Source organism: Pelecanus crispus, chromosome 16 (assembly GCF_030463565.1).
Source record: "Pelecanus crispus isolate bPelCri1 chromosome 16, bPelCri1.pri, whole genome shotgun sequence".
Classification (NCBI taxonomy): Eukaryota; Metazoa; Chordata; class Aves; order Pelecaniformes; family Pelecanidae; genus Pelecanus; species Pelecanus crispus.
The window spans coordinates 7,213,360-7,228,603 of NC_134658.1; the positions used below are offsets into that span (position 1 = coordinate 7,213,360).

The 15,244-nt window shown below is 56.7% G+C and overlaps 3 protein-coding genes across 4 annotated transcripts; all 3 read left to right on the top strand.

Annotated features, from left to right (window-relative positions):
- Window positions 1-2,698: 2,698 nt before the first annotated feature.
- On the top strand, window positions 2,699-3,721 carry CCDC28B (coiled-coil domain containing 28B). Of its 2 annotated transcripts, XM_075722051.1 has the most exons (5): window positions 2,699-2,853; window positions 2,954-3,111; window positions 3,188-3,342; window positions 3,451-3,473; window positions 3,670-3,721. In XM_075722051.1, the coding sequence occupies exons 1-5, from the start codon at window positions 2,699-2,701 to the stop codon at window positions 3,719-3,721; spliced, it is 543 nt and encodes a 180-aa protein (XP_075578166.1). The 2 variants fall into 2 exon arrangements, with proteins under 2 accessions (XP_075578166.1, XP_075578165.1); XM_075722050.1 differs by having other exon boundaries at window positions 3,188-3,473.
- A 285-nt stretch (window positions 3,722-4,006) lies between these two features.
- IQCC (IQ motif containing C) lies at window positions 4,007-6,907 on the top strand. The gene is made up of 5 exons (XM_075722064.1): window positions 4,007-4,081; window positions 5,024-5,167; window positions 5,718-6,054; window positions 6,274-6,392; window positions 6,850-6,907. Exons 1-5 carry the CDS (start codon window positions 4,007-4,009, stop codon window positions 6,889-6,891), a joined length of 717 nt encoding a protein of 238 aa, XP_075578179.1. The 3' UTR covers window positions 6,892-6,907.
- Window positions 6,908-8,472: 1,565 nt separating this feature from the next.
- DCDC2B (doublecortin domain containing 2B) lies at window positions 8,473-15,119 on the top strand. The gene is made up of 6 exons (XM_075722062.1): window positions 8,473-8,750; window positions 9,636-9,693; window positions 10,141-10,217; window positions 10,452-10,583; window positions 11,124-11,270; window positions 14,388-15,119. The coding sequence occupies exons 1-6, from the start codon at window positions 8,473-8,475 to the stop codon at window positions 14,467-14,469; spliced, it is 774 nt and encodes a 257-aa protein (XP_075578177.1). The 3' UTR covers window positions 14,470-15,119.
- The last annotated feature ends 125 nt before the right edge of the window (window positions 15,120-15,244 follow it).

A 15,244-nucleotide genomic window follows, 5' to 3' on the forward strand; every position in this document is an offset into this window, starting at 1 on the left:
CCAAAGGTCTACTTCCCAAGTGTTTTGCACAAGTGCGTGTGATCAGTTGTGCAAGGGGACGGGGAGGTTCCACCTGAGCCCCTCTGCCCCCACGTCGGGACCTCCCTGGCCCATCCCTCGGTGCCGAGCGGGTGGTCTTGGAGGCGTCCACGGAGCTGGGGCTCCAGGAGGATAAAACCTGCGTCTGCTCCGTGCCCCGCTGCTTAGGCCGAATCACTGGGACTGTGCTGTGGGCCGGTCCCTTCCGCAGCGTCAGGCCCCCGCGGGCCCTCCAGTCCAGCCATGCTGGTGCTGTCGCAGCCCCCGCTTTCTCCTTTCCCTCTCTGCTTGCTCGGAAGAGCATCTCCAAGTGCCGCTGCAACTGGGAGGGTCCCCGCAGCCTCTGTCCGCGTTGTGCTGGGAGGGTGTTTATGGACAGACGTGGGGCCTGCTGGCACACAGCTTGGGGGATTTCTCCTTAGTTTCTCAAGACTCTTCTCACTGTTCTTTTGGGAGACCTCTGCTTGCCTAGAAACCTCCTTGCTGCAGCTTCTCTTTACGACAGACTTTATTTTCAGCATTGCCTTCCTTTGCTTGAAGCTGAAGCGAGCTGGCCGGAGCCGTTCCCTCGCAGCGGATGTGTTTGGTGGAACAGCTTTGCTTTCTCTTCAGCCACGCAGCCGCTCTCGCGCCTTCTCTCTGTCATCGTCCAGAGCCCTTGCGAAGGACCTCGCTGCCGGGGGAGCTGAGGTGCCTCCACGTCCTCCTTTCCTCCGCGGGGACTCCAGTGAGTTCAGGTCTAATGAACGTGGCTGGCTGCTGCAGAGACGGGGTCTAATGAGTCTCCGCACAGCTGCAGCCTTGAACATCCACGGGGACGTGTTCCCTGGAGCTGAGCGTGGCTTTGTCTTCCAGCCTCTCGCTGTCAGCGTTGCTTCCTCCAGTGCAGGGACGCATTTGCCCCGAGCAAGTGAATGTAGCTCCGGCCTGGTGGTAGCACCCCGTTCCCAGCAGCCGGGCGGAGCGAGGGCTGCACCTGGGCTCTGGACATCTCTTCCCGCTCTTTCAGTAAAAGAAAAACCTCTTAGAAAGTTGCTAAACGCACCCCCTTTTTTTTTTTCCTTTTTTCTTTTCCCTGTTACAGTACAGATGACCTCTGTGGGGGCTATCGTATGTGTCTTCATATCCAACAAAAACACACCCAACCTCGCTGCTGCTGCCTCTGTAGTTTCTCATTCATTAGGCCACGTTTGGGAGTGAAGGTTTGGGGCAGGAGTGTGAGGCCACACCAGCCTCTGCTGGGCACGGCTTCCCCGGCTCCACCGGCCCTGGCCCTTCCCAGGGATCTTCTGCAGCAACGGCAACGGGACGTCCGGGCGCTGGGTCTGTCCCCGGGGCATCTCACTGGGGCGGCTACCAAGCGCCGTGTGCTGCGTCCTGGCACTGGCGGTATCGAACCCCTGACGGCCAGTCCCTGGCGTCTGCATTGGCTCCAAAATGTCTAAGATTGGCTTAAAATCCTGCAAGGATTTAAATAAGAAGCCACGTTCAGTTCTGCTTACGCCAGGGATGGGACCCCTCTCTAATCTCGCCTCTGTGCGAGGGCTGGAGGCAAAGCACGAGGCTGGTGAGGCTGGGGGGACTCGAGGTAAACCGGGGTGGCCGAAGGGGGTGGCAGGCGGTGACACCGGGGCACCCGTGGGGAAGGCACAGGGGAAGGGACCCCACCGCCCACGCCAGGCCCTCGCTGTGCCAACGCGGCCGCCGTGCCCGTGCCAGCTCTGCGGCACCGCGGGCCGGATCCCACCCTCTCCCCCGCGCCCGCACGAAGCTGATGCCAGCGCTGAGGCTGCATCCAGGCCCGGCCACCCTGCGACGCCGCGCGGGCGTCCGGTGTCCGGCAGTGCCACCGCCCTGGGGACACGCCGGAGGAAGTTCCCTTTCCCTTTAAATGCAAATCCCAGCCCCGGGGCTGCAGGACCGGTGTCCAGCGGCCTTGGGGTGTCCGGCGGGCTCGGGGACGGGTGTCCGGTGGGCTCGGGGCATCCGGTGGGCTTGGGGACACAGCCGGGTCGGCACCGCAGGCCGGACCGGGGCCTGGCGCAGGTCAGTGCCCCCCACGCAGCCGTGGCGCTCGGGGAGGGTGGCCGGAGGCTGCGGACAAAGGGGCTCCCGCAGCCCCATCCCGCCGCCACGAAGGGCCCCGGGGCAGGGGGGGCTTGGCCAGTGGCTCGGGGGTGACGGGTCCCCCCGCGGTCGCTGCCCAGCTGAGGGCAGCTGGGGTCGCTCAGCCCCGGGGCACGCGTGGCCGAAATCCTCTTTTCCACAGCGCTGGGGAAGACGCTGAGCACCAAGGCCAGGCCAGCAGCTCCCAGCCGCTGTTCGGGCCCCGCTTTGCTCCGCGATGCTCCAGCACGGACGCCGGGATAGCGCGGCCTGAGCCCGGCAGCCCGTGGAGCCCCGCTGCGGCTCACACGTGGCCGTGGCCGGCACGCTGCTGCGCCGAGGGTCCCGGGGCCCCTCCGCCGCACCGCAGGCTGAGGCAGGAGGGGTGGCACCGTCCCGGCGCTGCTCCCTGGGGGGACCCCAATCCCCGCCAGCTCGGGGCAGAGCCGTCCTCTCCGTGGACGAGAGGGCGCAGGGAAGGGGCTGCCAAGAGCTGCGTCCGTCCCACGCAGGATCCCCGCCCCGCGGCTCCGGTGCCCCCGCGCCCTTTGGGATGGAGGACCGGAGGAAGAAGCGGAGCCCCAAGGACTGCTCGGCCCAGCCAGCGCCTGCCGGGGCCCCACAGCCGCTGCCCCCCAGCAAGAGCACGTCCTTCGCGTTGCCGCTGCCCACCCTGCCCTCGCCCAGGCAGCGCGCCCGGCTCAGGCGGTCAGTGCCAGCGCGGGGGTGACCGCCAGCCCCCCGCAGCCCCTCTGGTGCGGGGCCGGGCGGGGTCCAGGCGACGCCAGCCTCTCCATTCCCCATGCAGGACAAGCAAGGAGCGGGCGCGGGCGGGTGGCGCGGGGGCGGCGCGGGGGGCCCCGCTGCAGCACAGCTTCCTCACCGACGTCTCGGACGTCTGCGAGATGGAGGGGGGGCTGCTCAGCCTCCTCAGCGACTTCCACTCGGGAAAGCTGCAGGCCTTCGGTGAGGGGCTGGGGGGCCGGGGGTCTAGGGGGGCTCGGGGCTGGCGGGCCGTGACGGCTCCCACCCGCGGGTGCAGGGAAGGAGTGCTCCTTCGAGCAGCTGGAGCACGTGCGGGAGATGCAGGAGAAGCTGGCGCGGCTCCACTTCGGCCTCGACGGCTGCGTGGAGGAGCTCCCCGAGGAGCAGAAGAAAGTGGCGGCTGACAGGAACCTGGACCAGCTGCTGGCACACGTGAGCGTCACCCCCCTCGCCCGCGCCTGGCCCCGCTGCCACGGCCAGGATCCCCGCTGGCCTTGGCCTCCCCGCCGGCACCTCAGCCTCTGCCTTTGCCTCCCGCAGCTGGAGGAGCTCAGCAGCTCCATGTATCCTGGGCTAGGCGCGGGGGCGGCCATGGCGGTGGCGGCCATGGCGGGTGGCGGCCATGGCAGTGGCGGTGATGGCGGTGGTGGTGGTGATGGTGACAGTGACGGTGGCAATGACGGTGGCAATGATAGTGACAGTGGTGGTGGCGGGGGGAACGGCGCGTCCCCGCAGCGCTTTCCCTTGACCCACGCTCAGCCAGAAGCTGCACCTGGCAGAGAGCCCCGACCCCGAGGACGCGGCGGCCTGACCCTGCGCCCGGCCCGGCTGGGGGGTGGCCGCCACCGGGAGACCCCACGGGAGCCTCGCACCGGGGCTACCCCCCCGCGGAAGGGCCGATGGAGGCGACACCGGTCACGCAACGCGGGGACAGCGGGGCTGGCCGGGCCCTACGGGACCCCCCCCCCCCCCCCCGCCGCCATTTTGGTGGGGCCCGCAGCGACGGGCGGCGGCGGCCAGGGGGCGGGGCTTGGCGGCGCGGGCAGATGACGCCATCAGGCGGCGCCCGGTTGGCGGGGCGGTGGCGGCGGCTGCCATGGCCGCGGCGCTGGGGCCGCAGGCGGAGGCGGAGGGGTGGCGGCGGCTGCTCCGCGCCGTGACCCGCCTGCAGGTGGGGGCCCGCCCGGGCCGGGGGGCTTGGGGGAACCCGGGGGGGCCCGGCTGGGGGGGGCCCGGTGAGGGGGACACTCGTGAGGGAACATGGCTGACGGGGGGCCCGTGGGGGGAGGCGGCTGTGGGGGTCCCTGTGGGGGGAGGCGGCTGGGAGGGGGCATCCCGGGGAAGGGAGGGGGCTGCGGAGCTGGAAGGGACCCGTGGGGGTGCCCGGCTGGGTGGGGGTCCCGTGGGGGCCCTGCTCCAGCCGCTTATTAAAGCCTGCCTTGCTTCCAGCCGTGGGACGCGTTTGCTCCTTGTGCGTGGGGAGGAGGAAAAGGGGAAGGCGAGGGGGAAGAAGGGGAAGGCGAGGGGGAAGAAGGGGAAGGCGAGGGGGAAGAAGGGGAAGGCGAGGGGGGAAAAGGGGAAGGCGAGGGGGGAAAAGGGGAAGGCGAGGGGGAAGAAGGGGAAGGCGAGGGGGAAGAAGGGGAAGGCGAGGGGGGAAAAGGGGAAGGCGAGGGGGGCAAAGGGGAAGGCGAGGGGGGCAAAGGGGAAGGCGAGGGGGGCAAAGGGGAAGGCGAGGGGGGCAAAGGGGAAGGCGAGGGGGGCAAAGGGGAAGGCGAGGGGGGCAAAGGGGAAGGCGAGGGGGGCAAAGGGGAAGGCGAGGGGGGCAAAGGGGAAGGCGAGGGGGGCAAAGGGGAAGGCGAGGGGGGCAAAGGGGAAGGCGAGGGGGGCAAAGGGGAGGCGAGGGGGGCAAAGGGGAAGGCGAGGGAGGAAAAGGGGAAGGCGAGGGGGGCAAAGGGGAAGGCGAGGGGGGCAAAGGGGAAGGCGAGGGGGGCAAAGGGGAAGGCGAGGGGGGAAAAGGGGAAGGCGAGGGGGGCAAAGGGGAGGCGAGGGGGGCAAAGGGGGCGGCGGGGGGGCCCTCGCTGGCTCTGGCAGCACCCCCACCCCGTGCCCGCAGGCCTGCGTCAGGGGTTACCTGCTGCGGAAGCGCCTTCAGAGCCTGCGGGCAGAGTACGAGGAGGTGGTGCGGGAGATCGAAGGAGACCTGAGCCAGCTGGAGTGGAGGGGACGGTTCCTGCCGCGGCCCGTGTTTGTCCCCGAGGTCCGTGCGTCAGGGCGGGCAGGGGCTTCTGCAGCCCCATCTGCGGGGGGAGCACGGGGCACGGCGGGTGGTGTGGCCTGGCAGACTGGGCAGACGATGCTTTTGCGGCATAGTCCCAGGAACCTGTAATTCTACCAAATTAAAAACAATAATTACATGGCCGAGGCCTGTAAGACTCTCCTTGACTTGTGCTCCTGAGGCCCTGGCAGGATTTCTTCCTCTGGGCAAAGTCAAATGCCTGACCTGCGCAGGTGGCTCCTGCGGGTCTTGCCCCTGGGCCGTACTGAACGGTCGGACCCGCTCCTGCGGCAGCTGAGCACCGCTCTCTAATGTTTTTGCTGCTCTCTAATGTTTTTGCCACTTCTGGAGGAAGATGCCTTTAAAAAGTCTCGATGGCTCAAACCAGAGCATGTCGGTGTGGCAGCAGGAGCGCTGCTAACGGCAGATCTTTGGCTGGGACAGAGCCTCTGGCCCACAGCAGAGCCACCTTTCAGATCTTTATGTTTTCTTTTATATTTGTTTAATCTCTCACACGTTGCCCCTTTAGAAGTCAACACAAGGGAAACCTTCAGGTCCATGGGAGGCTGTACTGAGTGACGAGGCCAGCGCAGAAAAACCACAGGAGGAGCTGGGCGCCTCTGAACCAGAACGGGACTGCGGCTGCAGCAGCGTGAAACCTACAGCCCAGCTGCAAAGCGAGAAAGAACTGAGCTCCGCGGGCGAAGGCAATGTAGTGAGCCCCTCAAATCTCGGGGCTGATGCCGATAAATGCACCGAAAAGGTGTGCAGTGCCCCAGCAGACAGCGAGGGTTGGCAGAACAAGAGCAGCGTGTGCTCTGTGTGGGACAGCGCTGTCCTGGAGGCCGAGTCCCTTGAAGCCTGCACGGGTAAGAGTTGGGAGCCGGCGTGCAGCGTGGCCCGGGGCTGTGCGCTCTCCTGCGTGGTCCGAGTGACCTGGTGGTGAGTGCCAGGGGTACAGTAGGGCCTGGGAGAACCAAATCCTTGAGAATGTCCTGGAGAGGTTAGAACAACTCGGTGTCGGAGAGACAGTAGGTGCAATCTGAATCTTTGTTCTAATAATAGGTTATTCTTCCGTTTCCTTGCAGAAATCCCACTTGAGGACATAAAGGAGCTTCCTCGAACTCGTTCTGGTCTCCAGTCCTACAGAAATCACTTGATCATGGAGCTGCTGTGGTTGCAACAAGCTATCGTCAGCCGTAAAAACGTAAGGGCCTGACCCTGCCTCTTCCAAACCAGGGGGTCAGACCAGTGCCCATCTGCAGCCAGAGTGGTGCTGTCTGTGGTGGGACTGGGGTTGAACAGTGACGGTTCGGTTACCCAAGGATTGGTTTGGATGATGGCAGTGCCCTTTTTTTTTCCTTCTCGGGGCGGGGAAAAAAAAAAAAGGAATGATGAAGGAAAACAGGAGCTGTTTAGATCTGGTGCCGAGCTTTGCTCCTGGCCTGCTGCGGGGACATTTATCCTGTCTGTACAATGCCATGGTACATACCTAGGCACCGGCGAGCTCAGCGAGCTGCTGTTCGCATTGCTTGAAGGGCGAGGCTTGGGCGTCTTCTGGCCAAGTGCAGTGATTTTGCTGGCTAAGCTGCAAGGGTGGGTGCTTTCCTACTTGTAGGTCTCTGGGATTTAATCCTTACTGCTTGGTTTTCTTTCTCTCGCAGTACTTGATGCTGAAACAGAGGCTGGGGACTCCTGACCCTTAGGAGGGCATTCCCCAGCACGTGGGGCACTCGTGTTGGCGTGGAGAAGCAGCGGAGCTGCAGCATCGCAGTCGTGATGTGACCTCAGGGGCAGCAGCAGCTTAGGGGGACTCCAGTTCTGTGGGTTGACGTTTCCCACTTAAGGTGAATGTGGCAAGAAAGCCTTTTATTTCTTTTAAATGTGAGTATTTGGTCAAAGCAGGGATTAAACGTCACTGCAAAGCCAGGGAGGTTGTTGCGTGTCCTGGAGGGAGTCCCAGCGAGGCCTCCTTCCACAGGAACCCTATTTATGTTGGCTGAGCTCGATGGTCCTAGGGAAAAATCGAGGCTGGGAAGAGTGTCACTTACAGAAGGTGCTTTCTGACCAGCTGACTGCTTGTGGTGGAACTACAGTGCCTGAAGGCAGCAGGTGCTTTGAACCTGCAGGAATAAGCTCTTCTCCACTGAACTGTGGGTGACCCGTATCGGTATCCGAGCTGTGTATTTGGGATGGCTCTGCACGTCGCAGCTCGGCAATATTGGGGATCTCCAAGCGCTCGGGGTAGGCTTTGGGGAACACCCAGCTGAAGTACTAAGCTAGGAGGAGAGTTTCCTAACGTTCCTCTGCAGCTGGCAGGCAGCGATGGCACAGCAAACCTGACCTTCAGGAGATGAGGCTTGGTTCCCGACTTGCACGTCTCTGGCCGTGGTAACATCTCTCTGTGTGGCCGAGTCACCTGGAGCGGTGCTTGAGGGAGCAAGTGAGGATGTACAGGGTTTGGCGCTTTGTCTATACGTTGCTCTAGTTAATGGCGTTCGAAAGGGCCTTTCCACGTGGTGCTGCGGTTCCCTACTGTGACCCCGAGTCTTCTGTGCAAACACTCTGCGTTCCTGCTGACTGAGCGGTCACTCTTGCCATAGGGCAGAGGTATCTTGCTGTTCCTGATAATGGCGATTTGTTTGTGAATAAAAAAGCTTTCCTGAAGCTCGTCTCTGAATCTGTCTATTCCTGCCTGGCTTGCCTTCCTCTCCTGGGCAGAGCCAAGCGAGTTCGTGGCCCGTTTCAACCCACGGCAACCTGTTCAGTGCAAAGGGTGGTGTGTCTGCTGGGACGTGGATGTTTGCCCAGTACGCACAGGACAGAAAGCCATTGTGCTTCCCATGCAGGCAGCAAGCCATGGCAAGGGGGTGACAGCTTCTGGCCAGCGCCGCTCTGGATGGGATGTGAGCTGCTGCCATAAAGATACTGGCACATACCTCCAAGCTTGTTAATCTGAGCCTGGTGGCTGCAGCGGCTGGTGAGGGAGCTCACAGTACTTGGCATTTGACGGTTAAAGAGCCGTGTGGTTCCTGGTTCTCCAATACGAAAGTGCTCTGCAGGTTGTTTGATGTGGCCTCCAGATGGGCCCACACCTTCCTCCTGCTGGGCCTGCGTCCATGGAGACAGCCCGTCGCACCAGACTGCGCTGGGGAGGGACGGCAGAGCGTGAGGGTGGCTGGTCGGAAGGGTTTGGGCTCGGCAGGAGGCTGGCCGGGGCTCTCCTCCGCACCCCACGGTGGTCTCTTTGCCTCGGTGGTCAGCGGGGCTCGCTTGACCCACAGGGGATGAGCTCCTGTGGCTTAGCCCTGGCACCTCCAGCCAAGAACGTGGTGGTTTATCGCAATGGTGACCCCTTCTTCCCCGGGAGGAAGGTTGTAGTGAACCAGCGGCGGTTCCTGACCTTTGAGGCATTTCTGAATGAGTTGACCAAGAGCATTTGCGCACCCTTGGCTGTGAGGAACCTCTACACACCCAGGCACGGCCATCGCGTCGCTGAGCTGGGGGACCTGCGGGACGGGTGCCAGTACGTGGCTGCGGGCTTTGAAAAGTTCAAAAGGCTCGAGTGAGTAGACGGCCCTTTGGTCTCTGGGGTTGGTAAACAGCTTTAGATCACCTCTGTGGGGAATGTTTCGGGGTGTGAATGGAAAAAAGAGGTAAGAGGGGTACAAACCCAGCAAAAAAGAGAGACCAGTTAGTTTCTTTTCCTACATTCCAGTTCACTTGGAAAATGCAAATATTCCTGATAAGGTCACTTGACTCTCAGAAGAAAACACGTTAGGGGAGGCACGCGTTCTCTGGCAGGATGTTGTGATCGGTGCCGCTCTGCCTCCCGTGCACCCTATTTCGTGGCATGTGGGAGGTTCTGCTGCCCGCTTCCTTGGCAGAGCTGGCAGTCGCGCTGTCTCCACTGACAAATACTTTTGCTTTGGTTTGATGGAGGGGTTTTTTGTCTTCTAAGCCTTGAATTAGAGCTGGTTTGGTTCACCCTGAAATACAGAGGGCTAAAGATGTTCCATGATATATCACTTGATTCGGGGGGGGGGGTGTGTGTGGTGTGGGGGTGTGCCCCATGAATTTGGCTCCCTGGGTGTATACTGCATTTTGTTGAGGAGGCATCCAGGATGCATTAACAGCAGTTGGCCCTTGGAGCCTTGATCAGTGATTAACACAAAGGAATAAAATGTTCTGGGTGTCTTTAGCATGGGAATCTGAAATGGTTGGTATTTGGCTGGGAATTTCTTAAATGTAGCAGACTTTAATTTAGGCTGAAGTTCTGGGAGACCATGAGGTGAGGCACCCGGACCATTGTTTCAGAAGTGACCCAAATAAGCGACCCACGCATCTGGTGGCGATGCTCCAAGGCAGAGCAGGCCGACATTTGCTCACTGCTCTTTAGCCAGTCCCAGCCCAGTTGGTAGGTGGCAACATTGTCGTCTTGTTCTCACAGGTATTTAAATCACGGAAGGAAGGAGCTCCGTGGGATGAGGAACGGTGACGGTCTGCAGGTGAGTCCCCGAGCTGAGCAGGGGCAGGTGGGAGCGCAGAACGAGCAGGGAGGTGTGAGGGACATTAGGGCTGGCACTGATGAAACTGAAGCTGAGATTTAAGGCTGCGAGGTGCCTGTGGAGATCAGGCAAAAGCGCCGCGGCAATCGGTAGGACACGTGAGACAGCGCTGGGGCTGCTGCTGTGTACCTTCCGCCCCCCCTTAATGGCGCAGGGGAAGGATCTGTGCTCAGAGGTTCGCTGGCAATTTTGGAATGTGCTCAGCTATGTGAAGAGCCTCTCCAGCCTTGGCGTTGCTGACAACAAACCCCACCTAGCAGCAGCAAGTGTCAAGGCAGGGCAGGCAGTGTCCCAGGGCAGGCAGCTCCGGACGGAGAAAAGGGAACAGCCCTGGGAGGCTCGGTGCCAGGGCTGTCGCTGTTCTTGTGCACTGAACTCGGTCTCTAGTTCCGCACTGTAGCTCCCTGGAAGTCGAACGTCTTGGTGCGATGGCAGAAGCACACCCACCTGCCCTGCATGATACAGTGAGTGCCTCCGTGTTTTCTCCTTGGTGGGGCTCTGGGAATGTTTTTGGAGGCTGGAGGAGGGAATTTCTCTGTGAGATCCTGGGAATGCTGCCCCACAGGGGCAATTCCCAGCTTCTACCAGAATTATTTGTTGTAAATATTGTCCAGGCACCAGTGGCTGGCTTTTTTCCCCACCTTCCACAGCCACAGGAATACTGGCTCATTGCATGCTCTGGGTTGTTTCTACTGCAGTGTTTTCCGGAACGGGGATTTGCTGAGCCCTCCTTTCCCACTGCTGCTCTCCCAGAGCACCCCACAGCAGTGGGATGCGCTCCTGGCCACGCTGACAGAGAAAGCCGACCTGCGCAGCGGAGCTGTTAACAAGTGGGTATCCAGATAAGGCACTGCTCGCTCCCCTTTCCCTATGTCCAGAACATAAGCAGCTCTGGTTAGCACAGAGGACTGGGAATCCAGATGGCCACTTCTAATCTGCTTTTGCAAACTCATTTGCTTTTCAGGTTTTCCCATCTTTAATTCGGAGATAACCCCAATGTCCTGAGTGCTTTCTTAGGAGAGCTGATGTTGCTGGTGGTCTGGTGAAAAAGCAATAAGCAAACAGTAAAGCATAGCATAAAAAGGATTTTATGTCTACAGAAGAGGGGCTTTTATCCAACAAATGATTCTATGATTCAAATACAGCCTACCTTCCCCTCATACGTCTATTTACTGACACCCAAGGAGAAAGCCGAGATCTACTGCATCTTGCTGATCACTGGGTGTAGTATTTCGGTGTACTTCCTTGGAGTAATACTGATTGATGCTCTCTGACTTGTCTCGCTCCTGTTTGCACATATTTGCTTCCACGCTGAGGGCTTGTTCACAGTCTTGTGACAGCTCTGAAGCCTTTGCTGTCTCTTCCTCGAGGCTCTGCAGGCTGGACGGAACCCAGGTGTCTGGCGGGGAGGAGCTGGTGAATGGCAATTACTATGTGGCAGTGGGAAATGAGGAGTACAAAAAACTGCCTTACTTTGAGCTGCTGGTGCCCCAGGATTCTGTGTACAAGACGCTGTGGTACGTAGGCTGTGGCTAAATGGTTTAAAGAATCCTCTCCCTGGTGGTCTTCAGCTAAAGCCATCCTTTTTGTAGCCCTCTTGTTCAGTGCTGTCGGCTTTGAGGCTTGAGTTTTCCTCCATGTGTTGGAAGTTTAGGAAGAAAGAATGTGTTTTCAAAGCTTTCGGTGTAAGGGTTAGCCCCTGAAATCCAGAGCTCAGTGCTGGAGAAAGCAAGGGGTTTGGTTGTTTCTCAGTGAAGTGTTCATCAAGCACTGAGGAGCACCTGCCCATTAGGGCACTGAATGTCACAGGCCTGTTGTGGGCAGCGCAATATAACAGGAATGTGTGCTGCTGCGGAGCGTGCTCTACCTGTGCTGAGAAAAAACACCTCCGGGGGCCCTTTCTTACGGGAAAAGGCGAGATCGTGTCCTCCTACAGCTGACTTCTGCCTGATGCTGAGAATCTGCCTCTTCTTTGTTACAGGAACAACCCAAATAGCAGGCGCAAAAAATACCGCAGAAGGGTAGGTGGCTCAGCTGGCACGGGACTGTTTGTGCTACGATCACAGTTGCTTTTGTGCAGGCATCCCGCCATGAGCAGTGGATGTGTACAGCAATCTCCCTTCCCAATTGCCATGGCTACAGCATCTCTCCAAAGGAGAGGAGCTAGAGACAGCTACGTGGCCAGATCACACTTGAATTAAATCTCACTGCCTGAAGAAAAACTCCTTAAGGTGGCCTTGCTTACCTCTTTTCCTTTTTGGCTGATGGGCAGGGAGAATTCATCCTGGAGCTAGGATATCTTTCCTGCTCACTGTGCTCACTGCCCAACAGAGACTACAGATACAGCAGCTGGGCTGTCCTAGACTGTCCATTGAAATGTGCATCCGTGCTATCTGTGCTATTTGCTTTTAAAATTTGTTTCCTTTTTTTTGTTTGTTTTCAGTTTGGTGAACTCTGTGCCCCCTCCTGGGACAGAGCTGGTGACTCTGCTCTTGCTGAACCACCTCAACAGGTAGTAGTGACTGCAAAAAGTGTTTTATGTGTTCCCTGTATCTGTTTCATTTGTAGTATCAACTTAAAACCCCGGTCAGAGAATGCAGTGTTACAGCTTTGTACCAGTCAGGATCAAGGGTCACAGGGGAAAGTTGCAGTGTTTAGGGAATTGCCCTGCAAAACTTCTCTTGTTTTATAAACTGTTTTATCAAGAAGGCCTATCAGAAGTGTGTGACAAATGCTTTCAGCTGGACAGTCGCGGGGTGCAGACCATAGGAGCTGCAGAGAAAGACAAGATCCCAGCTGCTTTTCCACAACTGCAAAGGCAAGCCAGGAAATCTCGCCTCAAAGAGGAAGAGTCCATTTTCCATGCTAAACCTGTCCGTGCAGGACAAAACAGAAGGAGCTACAGGAATGTGCAGCACTGGCCTGATCAAGGTAAAGGACACTGCTATAGGTGTAGAGGAAGACTGGGTTTAGTTTGATGCTAAAGGACAAAATACCTGCAGATGCACTGAAAGAAAGCAGTGATGCATCCAATAACTTCTGTATTTCTGCTTCTTTCCTCTCCTCATCTGGGCATGGAGGAGGACCTTTCTGTAGCCTCAGCAAGACAAGGCTGTGGCTATCTGCCATACCCATTGAACAGCTTTTTTCTTTTCTTCTCCTCACAGAAGAAAGTGTTTATAAAACCAGAGAGCCTTGGAAGGAGATGCGAGATGCCCAGGAAGTAAAAGAGGACGAACACACAAGGGTGGACGTACCCATTGATCAGGTCTGAGAAATTATTTTCTGCCCTGTTAGGAGTCTCGCTGCTGCAGGGAAGTGCTCATGGTCCCACTGGAATCTGTCAGTGCTGCAGGTTTTGCACAGCAGGGAGGCCAAATCTAACAGCCAGCCCTTCAGAGCCAGCCTGTGAGAACACATCTGTCAATAGTTCATAGCAATTGCTTGGGGAAGTCCTTCAGTTTTCTCACTTGTTTTAAGTCCTATTCGCTAGGTTTACAAAGCACTGCACTTCTCTCTACAATGTGTAAAAATGAAAGTAACCACGAGGGGGAACTTCAGAAACCAGAGGACAGTGCGTAACTGCAGGGCTTTGCATTTTTTTGAAAGCTGAGAGGCTGTCAGCTGGGTAATGAACATTTCCCTTCTAGAACGTGAGAGTTACAGCTTCCCACTGCAGTAAGGATATCAAAGTCTTTCCTGGATTTTTTTTTTTTTTGTGTGTACTACTTTTATCCTTACTCCTGTTCCAGAGAGTTGCAGAAGAACTTATACCAAAAGCCAAAATGATACACCACAGTAAGGTATTTATTCCACTTAATGGTTCTATGAAGTGTGTAAGACCTTCCTGGCTGTGTTCAGATTTCTTACACTAAAATGCAGTACCCCCAGATATATCTTGTGAAGCAGAACTTGCCTGTAGCCAGGTGAAGCTTAGAAGCTGGCACAGAATAAACATGTAATTCATAAAAATGACTAAACGCATTTATTAGATAGTAACCAGTTTAAATCCTTTTTTAAAAGGGGGGAAAAAAGCAGTTCTTTTTAAAACAAAATTCTGCGTGAAAAAATGTCTGCAAGATGCTTATTGTTTGTGGCATATTAATGTTTTAAACTTTTCATAAGGACATTTAGAATTGATGTAATGGGATGACACGCGTTATATTGTAGGTGATTCACAATTCTGCCTAGGTAGTCTCTTTGGATTAATTAGAACTTCAAAGGAAAACAACTCCTTTGAACTTAAATTGGAGAAAGCCCTAGTAAAGAATTAACTAATGGTTCCTGACTTCTTGGCTCACTGGGGAGCCTGACGTCCCGTGTTTGCTTTAGAGGCCGGGCAGGCATTTCTCAATGGCGTGGGCACTCTGGTGCCGATGCTTTCCGTTGGCTTCCCCCCGCCCAGATCGCGCTGCTATACCGTTGTCATTATCCGAGTGTCATAGCTCCCCTCTGCAGTGGGAGAGAATCATTAGGTATTAAATAAACTACCTTTGAATTTAATGTAGAGACCCAGGTTTGCATACCAAAGCCGTGGTAAGTCTGGAAACGGAATCCAGGAATTTGATCCCAGAATCTTTCTGTAATAGCAAAGTGCTACATTAATAATGGTATTTCTTTCTCGCTGTAAAAAGGCACGGACTAGAGAGAAATCACAGAAGACTGTGGCAAGGAAAAGGGATGCCAGCGACTCTGAGGATGAAAAGCACCGAGTGATGTTGCCCTGGGCAGCAAAGAGCTCTGAAGAGTTCACAAAGGGACCATGATGGGAGAGTGACAGTTGGGTACATGGCTATCTGCACAGCTGCAGACAACAAAAGCAGGTGAATCCTAGGTTTGTGTAACACCACAGACTGGCCAAGCTTTTTGAGGAATTAACAAACTCTTCTGAATTCAAGCACCCTCACCATCTGGGCTGGAGAAGCAGAGTACCGGTGAACAATTAATCAGATGTGCAGTGTCGTTAAATAATGAAGATCTTCCCCCTTTCCTCATCTCTATAGTGTGATGATGTGGCAGAGGAGACGGCTGCTTTTCAGCACTCTAATTAAACTGGTTTGTGTCTAAACTTGGGAATGAAGAATTACCAAACAGAATACATGCCTTTATAACAAAATGCATGCCAGGAAGTTTGTTCTATCTCAGATACTTATAAAGAGATTTCATCACATCGTTGTGCCTCTGATTTGGAATGCTTGGATAATGTTTACAGCAATCAAACTTGTTCCCAAAAATATATACAACTTGTTTTTGTTAGCTTGTTTTAGGAGCATCTGCCCGATTTAGGAAGTCACAGTAATAAACAGCTCTTGTATTAACCCTCTCTGTGCAAGGCTTTCTGTATTTTCCTCCCTAGTGTTCCTGATTAATTACAAGGGTAACAAAGATTTTTTTCTTCTGTGATCTACCTGGGATTTTGAACTGATAATTTCACTGCAAAGAAAAACACCCTTCCATGTGCTTAGCCACGAAAGGGAGAGCTCCTAAATAG

Excerpts from the sequence above, each read along its gene's own strand:
- CCDC28B (XM_075722050.1), top strand. The coding sequence starts at position 2,699 with ATGGAGGACCGGAGGAAGAAGCGGAGCCCCAAGGACTGCTCGGCCCAG. Across the intron at positions 2,854-2,953 it reads CAGCGCGCCCGGCTCAGGCG|GACAAGCAAGGAGCGGGCGC; the intron begins GTCAGTGCCAGC and ends TTCCCCATGCAG. Across the intron at positions 3,474-3,669 it reads GAGGAGCTCAGCAGCTCCAT|CCAGAAGCTGCACCTGGCAG; the intron begins GTATCCTGGGCT and ends ACCCACGCTCAG.
- IQCC (XM_075722064.1), top strand. The coding sequence starts at position 4,007 with ATGGCCGCGGCGCTGGGGCCGCAGGCGGAGGCGGAGGGGTGGCGGCGG. Across the intron at positions 6,055-6,273 it reads GTCCCTTGAAGCCTGCACGG|AAATCCCACTTGAGGACATA; the intron begins GTAAGAGTTGGG and ends GTTTCCTTGCAG. Across the intron at positions 6,393-6,849 it reads CTATCGTCAGCCGTAAAAAC|TACTTGATGCTGAAACAGAG; the intron begins GTAAGGGCCTGA and ends TTTCTCTCGCAG.
- DCDC2B (XM_075722062.1), top strand. The coding sequence starts at position 8,473 with ATGAGCTCCTGTGGCTTAGCCCTGGCACCTCCAGCCAAGAACGTGGTG. Across the intron at positions 9,694-10,140 it reads GGAACGGTGACGGTCTGCAG|TTCCGCACTGTAGCTCCCTG; the intron begins GTGAGTCCCCGA and ends CTCGGTCTCTAG. Across the intron at positions 10,584-11,123 it reads CGCAGCGGAGCTGTTAACAA|GCTCTGCAGGCTGGACGGAA; the intron begins GTGGGTATCCAG and ends CTCTTCCTCGAG.